We start from the raw sequence: 15,108 nt of genomic DNA on the forward strand, positions 1-15,108 counted from the left end.
CCACAACAAGTTGCTCTCCGAAGGTTGTGTGGCGAAGGTGGCTTCGTTTGGCGATCTTCGGCAAGGCTTGCTCCGTCCCCCTTCACCCGGTCGAGCCTCCCTGGTGCTACTTCTCGGTCTGCGAGCAACGCGGGTCGATCCTCGGTGGTGGTCGGCCTCCGGTGGCGCTTCTGCGACGGAGGAGTGTTGTTGAGCGCGCGTGAAAATGGCTCGCTCTCGGGTGAGCTCCGGCCCGACACTCGTAGACTCCGGCTCTTCTTCGAGTCCTCGTAGGCGCTTTGGCTGAGCTTCTTGGTCGCGCTTCCGGCTGTAGCTTCTTCGGTAGTTCGTGTGGGTGTGTGGTGTCGGTTTGTAAGCTGGGTTCAGCACTTTGTATCAATCTCGCCGTTGTTGGGTTTGTTAATTCAAAGTCGGGCACGTACAGTGCCTTTCATCTAAAAAAAAAAAAAGTGCACCCCAAGGTTCATTTCTTCCCCTTTCCAGGAAATTATTTTAGCTCTTTTTTTGGTTGGGAAATTATCGTGTATCTTTAAAAAAAATTTATAACAATGTTATAACTTTATTGAAAAAATAGTAATAATATAGCGGGTGTTAATTCTCATCAATTAGAACTCGGTCAAGTTCTCAGGGATTTATACAGTGACTCGTGTTTGTCTAGGAGTTGCAACTAAGTTTTAGTTGCATATGAGTTTCAATTGAGAAAAGTTAGATGAAATTAAGATGAGAATCAAGTTAGAGCTCGATCGTAGCTGTGGGCGTTGGGATTTCTGTACTTATGAGTGAAGTTAGTAGATAATGAGCTCACTTGGAAGCCCATCCCGAGGTCCAGGCCACCAAAACAAACAACTCAAAAAGAACGTCACAACTCACTCATACAAACTTCGTTTACAATGAACTATTATCATTTTTAAGTTAACAACAAGCTATGCATCCTCACACAGAAAACCACCCTAGATCAAAAAAAGGGTGATGGAAACATGAAAAGGTTTAAGCATTCTAAGTATGATGTAATCAAGCTACTCACTCGATATCAATTCTTAATAGTACGGCTAGCAAACATATAATGAGGTTCCCCCCTAAGCGCCATAGACCGGTAAAACTAGACAAACTTTACACATGCATATCTTTGTCTTGTGTATTACACTTGAGCTCGATGATGAAGTTCATGCTTGCCACAAGCTACAATCCTTAGACAGGAATCGCTTGGCGAAGACTCTTAAATGCTCTGCCATGTCAAAACATGGAAGCCTTAAATTAAGGAACATCTTCACATGTCTAGTGTCACCAAATGGACGACATATTTCAAGCATATATTCTCTTGAGTGCTTATCTGGAACTTGTTCCTCTCATCCTTTTTTACTATCTCCATTTGATTTCATTCTCACATGCTATATAAAATCTTCATTTTAATGGAAAACCATGGGTGGCACCTAAATACATTTAAATACAACACATGTATAAAATTCATGTGCAATTTCATGAAACCAATTCACAATTGATTACAACATCACCAGCTCATTTGATCCACACGAGGCACAATATACATATCTTTGCGCGTTGATCTTCTATAATCATATTGCCAAACCTCACACTGATCAAGCTTTTTCTTCTTCACTATCTATCTTGATATATTTTTAATACATGAGGTACTCTTGACTTCACTCCATGTCTCCAAGACTTGATCACCATGAATAAATTCGGTCATAACCATTCTTTGACTCCACCATGGACATCATTTTCTCATCACTCGATCCTCTTGATGCGTCATCATAATTATTGACACAATAAACTATTCACTTGAATTAACTGATTCAGAAACTTAGCAAACCATGGCCCTCATGAGCTCACCCTAAGCTTATCCTCAAGCCATATATCAAATTCTTCTATTGTGTTGTATTCATTATCTCAAGATCATGAACCTTCACAGCTCAACTCACAAGCTCAATCATGATCACCTATTAGTTCTTCCAATGAATTACATCTTGGACATTTCTTGATCTCCCCATGACCCTCATGGTGATTATTTGATTCACTATTTTACTCGGTCTTGAATAACTCAAAGGTCCTTTTACTTTCTTTTTCACTATCATAATATATCCACCTCTTGAACTCAATGATTTTGATGAATTTCTTGTTTTTTCCTGAATCCATCCACCATCCTATGTGCATTACCTATCGAACATCACTTCATATATAACCTGATAAAAGCATTGGTCCACATGAATTTCCATTCATTACTAAATCCCAATGCATATCTTTATCTCGATGCCATTCATATTGACATGTCAAATCCATCCAATATCATTTGATATTATTATCATTTTAGCCTCAAGTGATCTGCCCAAATGGGTGCGCCTATAGGCCGCCTTAAGCGGAGCAGACGATCGTCCCCGCTCATGCCGGCGCAATCAATAGCAGCTATGGGCTCGGCCCGTTTAAGATTTTTTTTCTTTTTTTTCGTTCAGTTTGGATTTTAAAAATCTGAACAAAATTCAAAACAGAACAAAATTCAAAATCGACAAATTAAAAACCGAACAATTTAAAAAACAAAGAATTTCATGTCGAACAAAATTCGTATTTGAACAAATTTCGAACTTGAACACATTTTTAAATTGAACAAATTTCGAATTTGAACAAATTTCGAATTCGAACATATTTCGAATTTGAACAAATTTATAATAAGAACATTTTAAATCAGAATAAAAAAATCTGAAAAAAATCGTCATCATGAAAACCAACGCAGCAAAAACCAAAGAACCCATGCAAAACCGAAAAAAAACCTGAAAACCCCGAAAAAAACCAGAAAACAAAAGAAAAAAACAGTACATACCAGACGCTAATGGGCCGGCCCATCCTATCCGTCGCTTAAGCGGGAGCGAATCGCTCCCGCATTGAGCGGCGAATAGGGATGGCGTGCCCAAATGGGGAATTATCATTTTGGCCTCTGCCCTCCAGAATGCTACTTTCTTTCCTCAGGCTATCCAATCGAGTTAAATTCCATGGGCCTGCAACACAATAATAGCCCACATACAATAACTGACTTAAGGCCCGGCCTGCCTCAACTACACACAATACAACGCAAATCAGGACCCATCCGATCCTCACCGTCCATTCCGGCGATCGAGGGATACATAAGCCACCACCAGCGCCGACCGCTAGGGTTTCTCTCCCTTCCTGGTAAGCGCCGGCGTCGCAGCTCCTCCGAACCCCAGCCCTCGTCTCCGGCGGCCGACGCAGCAAGATGGTGAAGGGACGCGACGGCCAGCGCGTGCGGCTCTACGTCCGCGGCACCATCCTCGGTTACAAGAGGTGAGCTAGCCGCCCTCTCCGCCCCCCGGCCCGCTCGACCGGCGGCGCGATTTCTTTCCTTGTATTTCTGAATCCGTGGTTTTGACCGGCGGCGGGACGCAGGTCCAAGTCGAACCAGTACGAGTCGGCGTCGCTGGTGCAGATCGAGGGGGTGAACACCAGGGAGGACGTGGCGTGGTACGGCGGCAAGCGGATGGCCTACGTCTACAAGGCCAAGACCAAGAGCAACGGCACCCACTACCGCTGCATCTGGGGCAAGGTCTCCCGCCCGCACGGCAACACCGGCGTCGTCCGCGCCAAGTTCACCTCCAACCTGCCGGCGGAAGCCATGGTGAGCGAGCTGTTTCGTCGTCCGATTTGTCTGTTCGGCGCTGTGCGTCGTGCGCTTGATGTCCTTCGGTGTGTTGTTTGCTGACGTTGATGTGGTGTTTGCTTTGTTCAGGGGCGCAAGGTCAGGGTCTTCATGTACCCGAGCAGCATCTAAAGGTTAGAATCGAATCATTGCTGGTTATTTAGTTACCATCCAGAGTGCTTTATTGGCTAATGAACAAATTCCTAGGCAGAATTGTTAGTTATTCACCCTTCATCTCTACCAGACTCTTGTATATATGTGGTATAGGCTGCCATTCTTCTGTTGAGCAACTTGTGTAACTTGGAGGTGTGAAAAATGGTCACTACGTGTGTACACCTGAATTTTTTTGCCTGGCCTAGAAATGTAGAATCTAGGAGATAAGTAGACGGTTGACCCTTCTCCAATGCAACATCAAGTGGGCATGGCGCATGAATATTTCTGTTCTTACGGCATTGGTACACACATGTGACTTTGCCTTACCATATAGATTATTCTGTCTGAAATTGCGCATCCTCTGCATTATCTAACATTAGGCATTTGGTTGCTTCATCAGTTGTTTTTTTCCTTTGAACAACCATTATCTCCTGTATGTAGCTCTTCTCTAACGTGTTGCCAAGTGACAGGGCTTTGTTCTGCACTCTATTTTCTGTAGCTGTTCCTCTTGGTCTCTTGTGTGCACTGTATATCAGTTTCTATCAAGGAATACACTTATTCCAACTTCATTTGCATTAGAGCATGTCTTGCAGCTAACATCAGATACACACCTGGCTTTGTTGCCAATATGTAGTCAGCATCAAAGCATTGGTTCCGTGCCTGTAGGTCATCTACCAAATATTAACCGATGTTCTCTATTATCGTTGGCAAGTATGTTCTTCTGTTTGCCATGTCGATGAGCTTGAGTATAGTGATTAGATCTTGTGTGGATCCAGGCTGTGTTGGAGGGTTTGATCGACAATTACCAAGTAGCCCAAATGCCACCTGTACTATCCCATGTGCTTACAGTAGAGATGTGGAATTGCTGTGTGTATTTCTCATTTTGCATCCTTTGAAACTATAATATGATGATATTTTGTTAATCGGTGTTTTGATTGTGATGTTAAAATTCCTCATGTAATTCTTGATTTTCAGTCTTCTGTTTGAACTGAGTTCTAATGTTATGTCCAATCAAATGCAGGTAATTTGGAAGTGCAGAAGGTTTTGCTCATCTGTTAGGGAGTCTTGTGAGATGGATTCAGGCCCGGTTGGCAAGTTGAACTTCTGTTTCCCTGAGAACTGTAGTTTTTTCTGTTACCTGGAATGTGTGGATCACTCATTATATGATGTTATGTTCAGTTGGAACTTTAAGCTGTGTTTTGACTTTTGGCTGCTTCTGTGTCACAACCATCCTATCTGAACTTTAAGCTCTTGTTCTTTGATGTATTTATGTCATTTGCTGCATGCCCCATCTGTTTCCAAACGTTGTAAGTACCCATTTCTATAAATGCTGAAGGAACACATAGCAAGTAAAGTGTTGGATCGTGATGAAGATGCGTGCCAGCAATAACACTAGGAAAGCAGTAAGTTTGTAAAACCAGGTAAAACTGAAGTTAAAATGGAAAAAAATATAAATGTTGCAAGGGCTGGCCAAGTAGGAACTTTGAGCGAAGTGTGCATTTCCAAAAATGTTTTCAAACTTTTAAGTAAAAACTACTTAAGGGTTCACTGAACTTGAGAGAACTTTAGTCAAGGGTCACCTGCAATCATTGGCGTTAAAATAAAATAGCAATGCCGGTAAGCCTCGGGCGTTTGTCTGGTGACTATGGCGTGTCACAGTCAGACGGCGGGAAACGCAATTGCAGTTGACGCATCATATATAGCTCACCTCCAGCCTCACTCCCATGGCGTCCGCCGCACTTCAACGTCTGGCACCGTCCCCCATCGCCGGCAGCCCGCCCCAATGGCGCACACCGCCGCGGTGTCAATGGCGCTAGGCCTCACCAAGCCCAACGCCGTGGAGACGCTCCAGGTATGCATGATTGTGGCGCTTCCCACTGTCCGAAACTGCTTACTGAACTTGCTCAGGAGAATTGCAAGTGCGATCTCGCTCAGCCTCTGCTCTGCTCTCGCAGGTCACTGTCGCCGCCATAGATGTCCAACCATCCGACCGGAAGGGAGACGTGCTGGCAGTCCTGGTCACGGAGAAGGATCTGCTGAGAAGCCCGGGCTCCTCCACCTTCGAGAACGCCGTCCTGCAGAGGCTGGACGGCCATCTCGCCGGCCTTCTGTCAGAAGCCTCGGTGGAAGAGGACTTCGCCGGGAAGTCCGGCCAGTCGCTGGTGCTCCGCCTCCAGGGGCAGGGCTTCAAGCGGCTGGGCCTGATCGGTCTTGGCCGAGACGCTCCATCCACAGCCACCGCGTGCCGGAGCATCGGCGAGTCCGTCGCGTCAATCGCCAAGTCTGCTAGAGCTGGCACCGCTGCTGTCGTCCTCGCCTCCCCCGGTGGAATCCAGGAAGAGTTCAAGCTTAATGCCGCCGCGGCGATCGCTTCCGGTGCGTGTCGCCGTTGTTCGTGTCCTGGTTTTTATGGTTTTTTTTATGGGTAAATAAATTAATTTGATGTTGGAATGGATTGTCTCTGTCCATTTTAATTGCAGGAATTGTCCTCGGGTTGCATGAGGACAATAGATACAGATCCGAGTCCAAGAAAATGCATCTCAAGCAAATTGATCTCATTGGATTGGGATATGGTCCTGAGGTGGACCATAAACTCAAACTAGCTGATCATATTTCCTCGGGCGTGATATTCGGAAAAGACCTTGTGAACTCACCTGCTAATGTCCTTACCCCTGGTCAGTAGGCTGCTCAGCCAGACATTTACATGCCTTCTTTTTGGATAATGGAAAGCTTTATCGATCTCAACGTTACGTGAAGTGTTACAACCGCAAGAGTCATACCCGGACTCTGCATACGAAGACGCACACAGACAAATGTTGTTTCATAGCTATATTACGATATCAATACTTCGCAATCCTCTCTGGCTTTTCAGCTGTGCTTGCGGAGGAGGCGTCGAATATCGCTTCGACATATAGTGATGTATTCACCGCCACGATATTAGATGAGGAGAGGTGCAGAGAGTTGAAGATGGGCTCCTACTTGGGTGTTGCTGCAGCTTCTGCAAATCCTCCTCGCTTTATTCACCTGTGCTATAAACCTCCTGGTGGGAATATCAAGAGAAAGTTAGCCATTGTGGGCAAGGGTCTAACTTTTGACAGGTGGGTCATGGGTGCCAGGTCCTGCGTATTTTTCTGAATTAACAGCGACGGATGATACCGGATTTAATTATTTAGTTATCTTCAGTATGCTCTGCCTCCCACAGTGGTAGTTCATTATGTGCAGAGGTCGGTAGCTGTTAAATCCTAACTCTGAAATTTATCAATTTGTCTTCAGCGGTGGATACAATATCAAGGTTGGACCAATTTGCAGTATTGAGTTGATGAAGTGGGACATGGGAGGCTCTGCAGCAGTATTTGGTGCAGCGAAAGCTTTGGGCCAAATCAAGCCTCCTGGAGTAGAGGTACTTCACTTCTCTCAAGTACTTGTGTGTAGGAGTAGCCTTTATGTTAGGGTGTACCAGTTTGCTAACCGTTTCACGTTCAACAGGTCCATTTTATTGTTGCTGCCTGTGAAAATATGATTAGTGGGACAGGCATGAGACCTGGTGACATTGTGACTGCTTCTAATGGCAAGACAATCGAGGTATGTTTCTTGTAATGCATCGATCACATGATCCATGAAGCATAGTTGTAGTGTAATTCTAGTGTTTATCCTGGTCTAGTCTATGCATGTCCTAGGTGTTCAGTTCTTACGGTACAGTTTTCACACATTATGTAAATATGTTCCTTCAGGTAAATAACACAGATGCAGAGGGGAGGCTCACACTTGCCGACGCTTTGGTCTATGCTTGTAAACAAGGTGTTGACAAGGTAATGCATTTTATTCTTTAGATGACATGTTATATTCAAATAGCTGCCATGTTTCGATGGTTGCAGTATAACTGTTGCATTAGTCTCTACTTCGTATTTCTGCTGCAGTTATCACCCTAATAGTACTCAGTCAGTTGTTCTAGCATCTTCGGATTTCTAACTTCGAGGCAGTTGTGGTCTACTGGAAGGCCATATGGACCATGTCTTGCAAGTATATGTCTTTCTTGAGTTACTGAATTTTCTGTAACTATTGCATGCAGATTGTAGATCTGGCAACACTAACTGGTGCCTGCCGTGTTGCACTTGGTCCTAGCATCGCTGGTAATTTTAACTAAATACTACCTCATCTGCAATGTTCTCTGCCGTCTGCATTTCAGTTCACCCAGTTATTCAATTCATTTCTTTCGCTGCGTTTGTGTATTAAAAGAAGTATCTCTACAGGGATTCTCACACAAAGTGACGAACTCCACAAGGAAGTCACCGCTGCATCTGAGGTATCAGGAGAGAAGTTCTGGAGGCTGCCATTCGAAGAGAGCTACTGGGAATCGATGAAGTCCGGTGTTGCTGACATGCTCAACACCGGTGCTCCACAGGGCGGCGTCATCACTGCTGCACTATTCCTGAAGCAGGTATTTATGTGTGTTAAAACATTTTCATTGTTATGCTCACTTGCTTACCTCCACTTTAATTATGGAATGAAAGTGGAGCATTGTGATGCCACCACTTGCCCTTGAGCATTCAATTTCAGCATGCGAGAAAATTCACACATGCCCAATATGTGTTGCAGTTCGTCGATGAGAAGGTTCAGTGGATGCACATCGACATTGCTGGGCCGGTTTGGAGCCACAAGAAACGGTCGGCCACCGGATTCGGCGTCTCCACCATGGTAGAGTGGGTTCTCAAGAACTCCTCATGACTAAACCCTTTCCCAGTCCCCCGAAGATGATAACATGTGAGGGGAGAAGGTACATATTGTCTAGTGTTCTCTTGTACTCCGTACCAGAGAAGGGGAATTTTACAACTGTCCATGTTTTTATACGGAGTGGGTTATAGAATAAGTGAATGCATCTTTGGTGAAACTTCACAAATGTCATCTGCCCGTGTTCGATTCCACCGAGAATTCATTGTGTGGATGCATCTAGGGCATGTTAGCCGGTGTCGATCTCGATCTTAGCTATTTTCACATATTTGCCATTAAGAGGACACACATGCATAGACGATCAATTTTGTTCTGGCAATGTCAATAAAAGAATGTTGATGATTCAGTGCAAGAATCTATGATCTGCAGTGTACTCTTTTAAGCAGAGCAAAGCATATAGCCTTCTGTTAAGCAGTAACAAGGAGATGATAGCTTTCCTTTCATGCAGATGAAACTCTCATGATATGAATTCCAAAGATCTTGGGTAAATCCACCTGCCCCATCTGTAACGATTGTTCTTGGCAGTAACAGCAGATACGACTATTCTGAACCCTGTGAGGATCGGAACAAATGGCATATTCATGGTGGCCTGCAAGGCATTAGGATTCCATATCAAATATGATTTGGAGAAAGTGTGCAGAAAATCAGACATCAGTTTCATTGATCTACAAGGGTTTTGCTGACGCGTCAAGGAAGAAAGATAAGCAACGAGATGACAACCTGCATGTCTCTCAGTTAGTGGTTTTATTCTGCCTGTTCTTTCTAAGCGTAAACATGCAGAGCTATGTAGAAACAATATAAATGAATCTTTGTTCTTAAGCATTGAGATCATATTATTTATTTAGTTACTATCCAGGCACCTACAGTACGAGGCTTTTGAGATATCATATCTGATCTGATATGGTGCGCTAGGCAGACTCCAGCAGCTACAATGTTATCAGTATCTACCATAAGTTTGTTTTCTAAAATCATAGATCCAATTTGGTATATGATTAGAAAACCAATAGGTGACATCAGAAACAATCAACTAAACTATCGGCAGACTACCTTTAGTGTGATGCTTCTTCTCTCCTGGTCAAAGTAGAGAACAAATTCTTAGATTAGTTTTGGTTGGGGTGTGCCAATCAACAGGCAGTAGTGCAACGCCTAGGTGACACAAAGGACCCCAGTAGCAAGCCACTGTGGTGGGCCCTACCCCACAAAAATTAAGTTAATATCGCGTGGACACAAGGGTTCACATATCAGATATTAAACTGATAAGAACATATATTACACTTGATCTTAGCCAAAAGGCCGAGAAAGGTATGCTTTGGTTCGTAGCCCTCTACCCTTTCTTATACACTCTCGATGACCTCTTTCATTCTCCGCCAGCGAGGTGGGACTATTATCTCTTGCGCTTTGGGCAACCAGGCAGGCAGCTTGTGCGCCTCACGTCTGGGCTTCACCGGTAATCAAAAGGCCCAGTTAGAAGAGCGTGGCCGCGTGATGCGGCGGCCCGGTTGATAGTGATAGTGTTGCCAACAGCGAGCATGCGTAGAATGGGAACATTACAAACTTCACGCCATGTCGAAGAGACAAGAAGAGGAGGCCTCCAGGACGGTTGTGAGTCGCAGAGCGGCGAAAGGGGAGAGGTACCGGTGCAGTTCACTGTCGTCGGAGTAGACGAGCAGGTGTAGTCAAGGACGAGGCGATGGCATTGGCGGCGAAGTTGTAGTGGATGTTGACGATGGTGTAGTCGGCGGAACCCGTGAACCCCCTAGAGTGGTCGTTGTAGTGACTGCGCACACCACTACATATTGTTGTGCACAAGTCGTTGGCATACCACTCACGAAACACCGTTCCATGAACATTACACCAAATAGAGGGAAAACAGAATCATCGTGGGTCTAAAGGTGTCTGACTATAGTATCTTGTCACAAAAGTTCCTGACTATAGTATTTTGTCACAAAAGATCCTATACAGAGGATCTTCGGAACCTCCATGGCGCAACAAACTTTCCAGGTAAGTTCCCGTTCAAGCTAAGATCCAGAAGAATCAACTCGTCGACTAGTCCACGACAAGACCTATTTCAACTCCTACGGTGCTTATGCTTGCTGCTACAACAAGACTTCAACGGATATGTTCTAGGGTTTGGGGAAGTGGCCCCCTCCTATATTTATCTCAGTCTCCACTATATCTAAACTCAATTGTTGACTATTGTACTCTGGTTGTCTGACGTCCGCTCCTTGCAGTTGTTCTCCTCGTCATCCTATTGGGTTTGGACGGATGTCCAATCTCTTCTAGGGTCTAGAAAGGGGTAAGAAGATAGATTGAGTACATGCATACTCAACAAGCTAGCTCAACTATGAGGGTGTATGATGCAATATCTACGACTGTGGATTAGGGGATCCTAGGCATATGCATGTTTCAAAAATCGGGTTTTTACAAAAGGTTAGTTTTAGATTTATGAAAACTATGTCTTTCAGCCTTCACGGGTCGTGATAGCTTTCATGGAGTTCCTTTCCCGCCGCAATCGTAGTTCTTCTATACACTCTCGAGAGGTTTGCTACTTTACCCACAAACTTCTTTAGCCATGTTACATATCCAGGTTTGATGACCGACACTCCCAATCAGACTTCCTAGGTCTTAGGCCCGGTCTAAAGACTAGCCAATCATTGTTCTTAGATTCCTTTCTCTCTCATCTTTTTATCCGAATCTTAATGCACAACGGACGGTGACGAAAACATCCACACACATGCGTGTAAGTAGAAAAGTATTTTCCCATGCAGATTTGGTATGCTTCTTTAGCATGGCTCTATATGACAATGACATCAACATGCTGCAACGCTCTTCAATATTTGATGGACTTGAACTCCATAATCATGTGGGTCAACTATAAGATCAATGGCTATGCACACACCAAAGGATATTATCTTGCAATGGCATTTAGCTTACATGGCAACATTTATGAAAATAACCACTGACCCTCGTAGTGAGAAGAAACCTTGGTTTTCTTTGTTCCAGGAGAGTTGTAGGAAGGATGTCGAGCGGGCATTTGGTGTGCTTCATTCTCTTTTTTCAATTACCATGTATTCTATCGTTACATGGTTAACATGTCATGTGTGAAAGGTGATGAATGTTTGCGTGATCATGCATAAGATGATCGATCATCGAGAGGGAGAGCGTTGCTCTAGCGGATGATGATTAGCTCTATGCGAACCATAGCCCTCTTGCACAAGTTAATCACGAGGTACCGACCTAGTTTGTAGGTTTCCTCCATGCATCTTGAAATTTGTGGCGAACTGATTTATCACCAACTGAAAGATGACCTAGAGATGTGTCTTGATGGCGAGGAATGAAAATGCCCTTATTGTGTCTTGACCTATAGGAATTCTTGTGTGCGAACTATTTTTTAATGTTTAATCTACTGTAATAAAATTATTTGTCGGGGTGTGAACTTTGCTTTAAATTACTACTCCATGCGTTCGATGAAAATTGTCTGAGATTTGACTCAATTTAGACGTTCTAGACACTAAATAGTATCTAGATACATCCAAGTTTTAACAAACCTTCGACATATTTCATGAGACGGAGAGAGTATAATAAAACTATTTATTTGTTTGAACTATGCAATATGGTTGTATTGTAGTCTCTATTTGAAAAAATCCAAAAATATGCGAAAAATAATTTTAGAGGCCAACGTTTGGTGTTGTGAACAGCCGGTTCCAAATCCGTAGTAGCTATCGACGCCCCCAAAGCACTTGTGTGAAGCAGTTATCCGAACGCTATTTTAGAGTCGTCGGTGGACATGCCCTTAGAACTATAAATGAGAAAAGAAAAGAGAAATGCTAGACATAGTAGTACGCAAACGAAACAGTGGGCCCGCGTCAGGATTTAGAAATCACGAAGTGGCGAGCAGTCGCCAAAACCGTTTTGCACACTTCCTGCAATTTTTTTGAAGGCCACTTCAACATTAGTCGATGTGTATGTTCCCGTGTGCAAAGCATCCTAGTGATGATGACATATTTTTTTAGAACCCATGATTGCATGTACACTAACCCTATAAAATACGTATATATATTATGCCCCTATGAGCATCTTCAAGGCATTGAGCTGGCAGATCCCAAGGTTGATAAAATTATTACAAACGTCTCGCTGTTAACGTATACAACACCTACCACTACAAAATAGCGCTAACTAAATCCTATAGTAAATCCAGTTACACAGAAACACAAATGTAAGATCATAGCCAAGCTCAGTTTGCCGACATATTTTTCTTCTTTTTATGAATCCTAAGGTGTAGTTGTCCAGCAACAGCGGTATTGCATGACGCCTCCATCCAGGGCACAACCTAAAGGGGCCACTTCATGGGCTGCGTGGAATGCGGCCCAGCAACTAGTACATCTTGTTTTCTCCTTTCTTCTATTTATATTTAAAATATCTTTAAAAATTTGAAAATTTTCAAATTTTTAAAAAGTCCAAACTAGCAGATTAATAAATGTTTAGATTCAAAAAATGTTGAGATTTTTGAAAAATGTTGAAAATTGTGAATTGTTCAATCTGAAAATGTTCAAATCGGGAAAATGTTCAAATTAAAAAACAAATCAGAAAAGTTCAAACTTGAAAAAAATTCAAAAAATGTAAAAATTCAAAAATAGAAAATTGTTCAAAAGTAAAAAAATGTTCAAAGTGAAAAATGTTCAAAAAATAAAAAATTTAAAAGTAAAAAAAAAAACTACCAGAAAACTATAGAGAACATGAAGAAACCGAAAAAACAAACGGTATTGTAACTAGTATTCCTGTGATTGGTTTAGTAGGTATTTTCTTTTACGGTTCATATTCTGGATTGGGTTCATCTCTATAGTAATCGGAAGGATCAGATTGTAAACATGAAAAAGTAGGACATCAACCATCTCACCACCTCTAGTAGGCTAGGCCCAGCGCGTCCACTTCAAGCGGTCCCGTCGGGGACGCAATGAGCGGCGAATAGGAATTGCCGAAATTTTCTCGATCTTTCGTAACCAAAAGGCTGACGGTAGGAGATGGGCCACTTACGCCCACTTGCAAATCAGGACTATCGGCGGGAACAACACTGTTTGCTGAGGGGAAATGTTTGGTATCCACAGAACCACTCCATGCACGATAATCGGTCCTCCCGGTCAGCGCGCTGCTAAGTAGGCTCTACCACCTATTCTATGCATGTCACATCAGTTGTACCAATGTAGTACTAGCTAGGACTGTCTGATGCATGCATGTTAGCAGTGCATTCAATCTTTGAACACTAACTGAGGCCACCACCTATATACATTGGTATTATCTTAAACACGCATAGCTACGTCTAGATATGAACCTTTGGAGCTCTATTAGACATGAATTTTGGATCTCCGTCACAAATAGGTATCCATAGCTACATCTTTCTTTTAGTTCAATCTGTAGAAAAATAATTATTGCTTGACCACTTTCGATTGTTTTGCAAACATATGGATTTTTTTTTTGTAATAATTAATATTTTTTTATAAAAATAGGTTATGATTTTTGTTGTAATTCAATATGTAGCAACTTAATTATTGCTTGGCCACTTTTGTATGTTTTGCAAACATATGGATTTTTTGTTGTAACTGTTTATGACTTTTGTAAAATAAATAGTTGGTGATTTTTGTTGTAATTCAATATTTAGAAAATTAATTATTGCTTGACCACTTTGCATTGTTTGTATACATATGAATTTTTTGTTGTAGTATGTTGTTTTTGGTGTAATTGTTTTTCAGTTTTGTTAAAATTATTGGTAATTTTTGTTGTAAATCAAATTGTAGTAAAAACTTGTTGCTTAACCACTTTTTTGCAGCATTGATTTTTTATAATTTCTTAAGATAATTTGTTGTAATCATTGTGACATTCATTAAAATTGTTTGTAATTTTTGTTGTAATAAATTTTGTAGCAAAAAATTGTTGCTTACCAACTTTTTTTGTTGCAAACAATCAAAATCAATCTCTAGCAAAGAAAATTGTTGTTTAACAACTTTTTTCTTCTAAAATTACTATTTTGATTTTTTTGTGACAAACTGTTGTAATAGTATATTTTTGTGCGAGGGATGATTATTTTGTAGTAAAGCTCTTGATGATTCAGATCTGACCTATTTTGGTAGTAAATGATGTGCTAAAAAATATTGTTACTTTACTTTTTGAAAATGTTATAAAACTTTTTGTACCATTCTAAATATTTTCCTATTTTTTCGAATAATCTGTGCAAACCGAGATACCATTTTTTACACGTAGCTTGCGTGTGTGTGTGTGGAATAGTAGCTCCGTGGGTAAAGGGGCATCACCCCCGGCTAGCTCCGTGGGGCTCTAGTGGGTAAAGGGACATCACCCCCGGCTGGCACCACACACCATCGATGTGACAAGTCATGCATCTCCCGATGGCACAACGCACTATAGACGACAAAAGCTTTGGTTCTGACCGTACGATAATGATCGAGCGGGCGTCGGAGCAACCGATTTTTTGCACTTGGATCGGACGAACCGATGCCTAGCACCCGCCTTGCCGAGGGGCCACTTCCGGCCTCGCGCCCTATAAAGCCACTACG

General features: G+C 42.5%; 2 protein-coding genes and 1 non-coding gene across 3 annotated transcripts; 2 read left to right on the forward strand and 1 right to left on the reverse strand.

Moving 5' to 3' along the window:
- The first annotated feature begins 3,180 nt into the window (after nt 1-3,180).
- LOC124688627 (60S ribosomal protein L35a-1-like) lies at nt 3,181-5,021 on the forward strand. Its single transcript, XM_047222280.1, has 4 exons — nt 3,181-3,309; nt 3,412-3,640; nt 3,752-3,795; nt 4,836-5,021. Exons 1-3 carry the CDS (start codon nt 3,242-3,244, stop codon nt 3,791-3,793), a joined length of 339 nt encoding a protein of 112 aa, XP_047078236.1. The 5' UTR covers nt 3,181-3,241; the 3' UTR covers nt 3,794-3,795; nt 4,836-5,021.
- A 576-nt stretch (nt 5,022-5,597) lies between these two features.
- LOC124690813 (leucine aminopeptidase 2, chloroplastic-like) lies at nt 5,598-9,324 on the forward strand. Its single transcript, XM_047224144.1, has 11 exons — nt 5,598-5,670; nt 5,750-6,190; nt 6,295-6,489; nt 6,687-6,912; nt 7,088-7,214; nt 7,301-7,396; nt 7,546-7,623; nt 7,884-7,944; nt 8,065-8,252; nt 8,411-8,588; nt 8,991-9,324. Exons 1-10 carry the CDS (start codon nt 5,598-5,600, stop codon nt 8,537-8,539), a joined length of 1,614 nt encoding a protein of 537 aa, XP_047080100.1. The 3' UTR covers nt 8,540-8,588; nt 8,991-9,324.
- Nucleotides 9,325-9,652: 328 nt separating this feature from the next.
- On the reverse strand, nt 9,653-9,848 carry LOC124693987. The gene has a single exon (XR_007000422.1). It is a non-coding gene; the product is annotated as a U2 spliceosomal RNA (small nuclear RNA).
- Between the last annotated feature and the right edge of the window lie 5,260 nt (nt 9,849-15,108).

The sequence above is a fragment of the Lolium rigidum genome, chromosome 2 (assembly GCF_022539505.1).
Source record: "Lolium rigidum isolate FL_2022 chromosome 2, APGP_CSIRO_Lrig_0.1, whole genome shotgun sequence".
In the NCBI taxonomy this organism is placed as follows: domain Eukaryota; kingdom Viridiplantae; phylum Streptophyta; class Magnoliopsida; order Poales; family Poaceae; genus Lolium; species Lolium rigidum.

Excerpts from the sequence above, each read along its gene's own strand:
- LOC124688627 (XM_047222280.1), top strand. The coding sequence starts at position 3,242 with ATGGTGAAGGGACGCGACGGCCAGCGCGTGCGGCTCTACGTCCGCGGC. Across the intron at positions 3,310-3,411 it reads ACCATCCTCGGTTACAAGAG|GTCCAAGTCGAACCAGTACG; the intron begins GTGAGCTAGCCG and ends GGCGGGACGCAG. Across the intron at positions 3,641-3,751 it reads ACCTGCCGGCGGAAGCCATG|GGGCGCAAGGTCAGGGTCTT; the intron begins GTGAGCGAGCTG and ends TGCTTTGTTCAG.
- LOC124690813 (XM_047224144.1), top strand. The coding sequence starts at position 5,598 with ATGGCGCACACCGCCGCGGTGTCAATGGCGCTAGGCCTCACCAAGCCC. Across the intron at positions 5,671-5,749 it reads CGTGGAGACGCTCCAGGTAT|CCTCTGCTCTGCTCTCGCAG; the intron begins GCATGATTGTGG and ends GATCTCGCTCAG. Across the intron at positions 6,913-7,087 it reads AAGGGTCTAACTTTTGACAG|CGGTGGATACAATATCAAGG; the intron begins GTGGGTCATGGG and ends ATTTGTCTTCAG.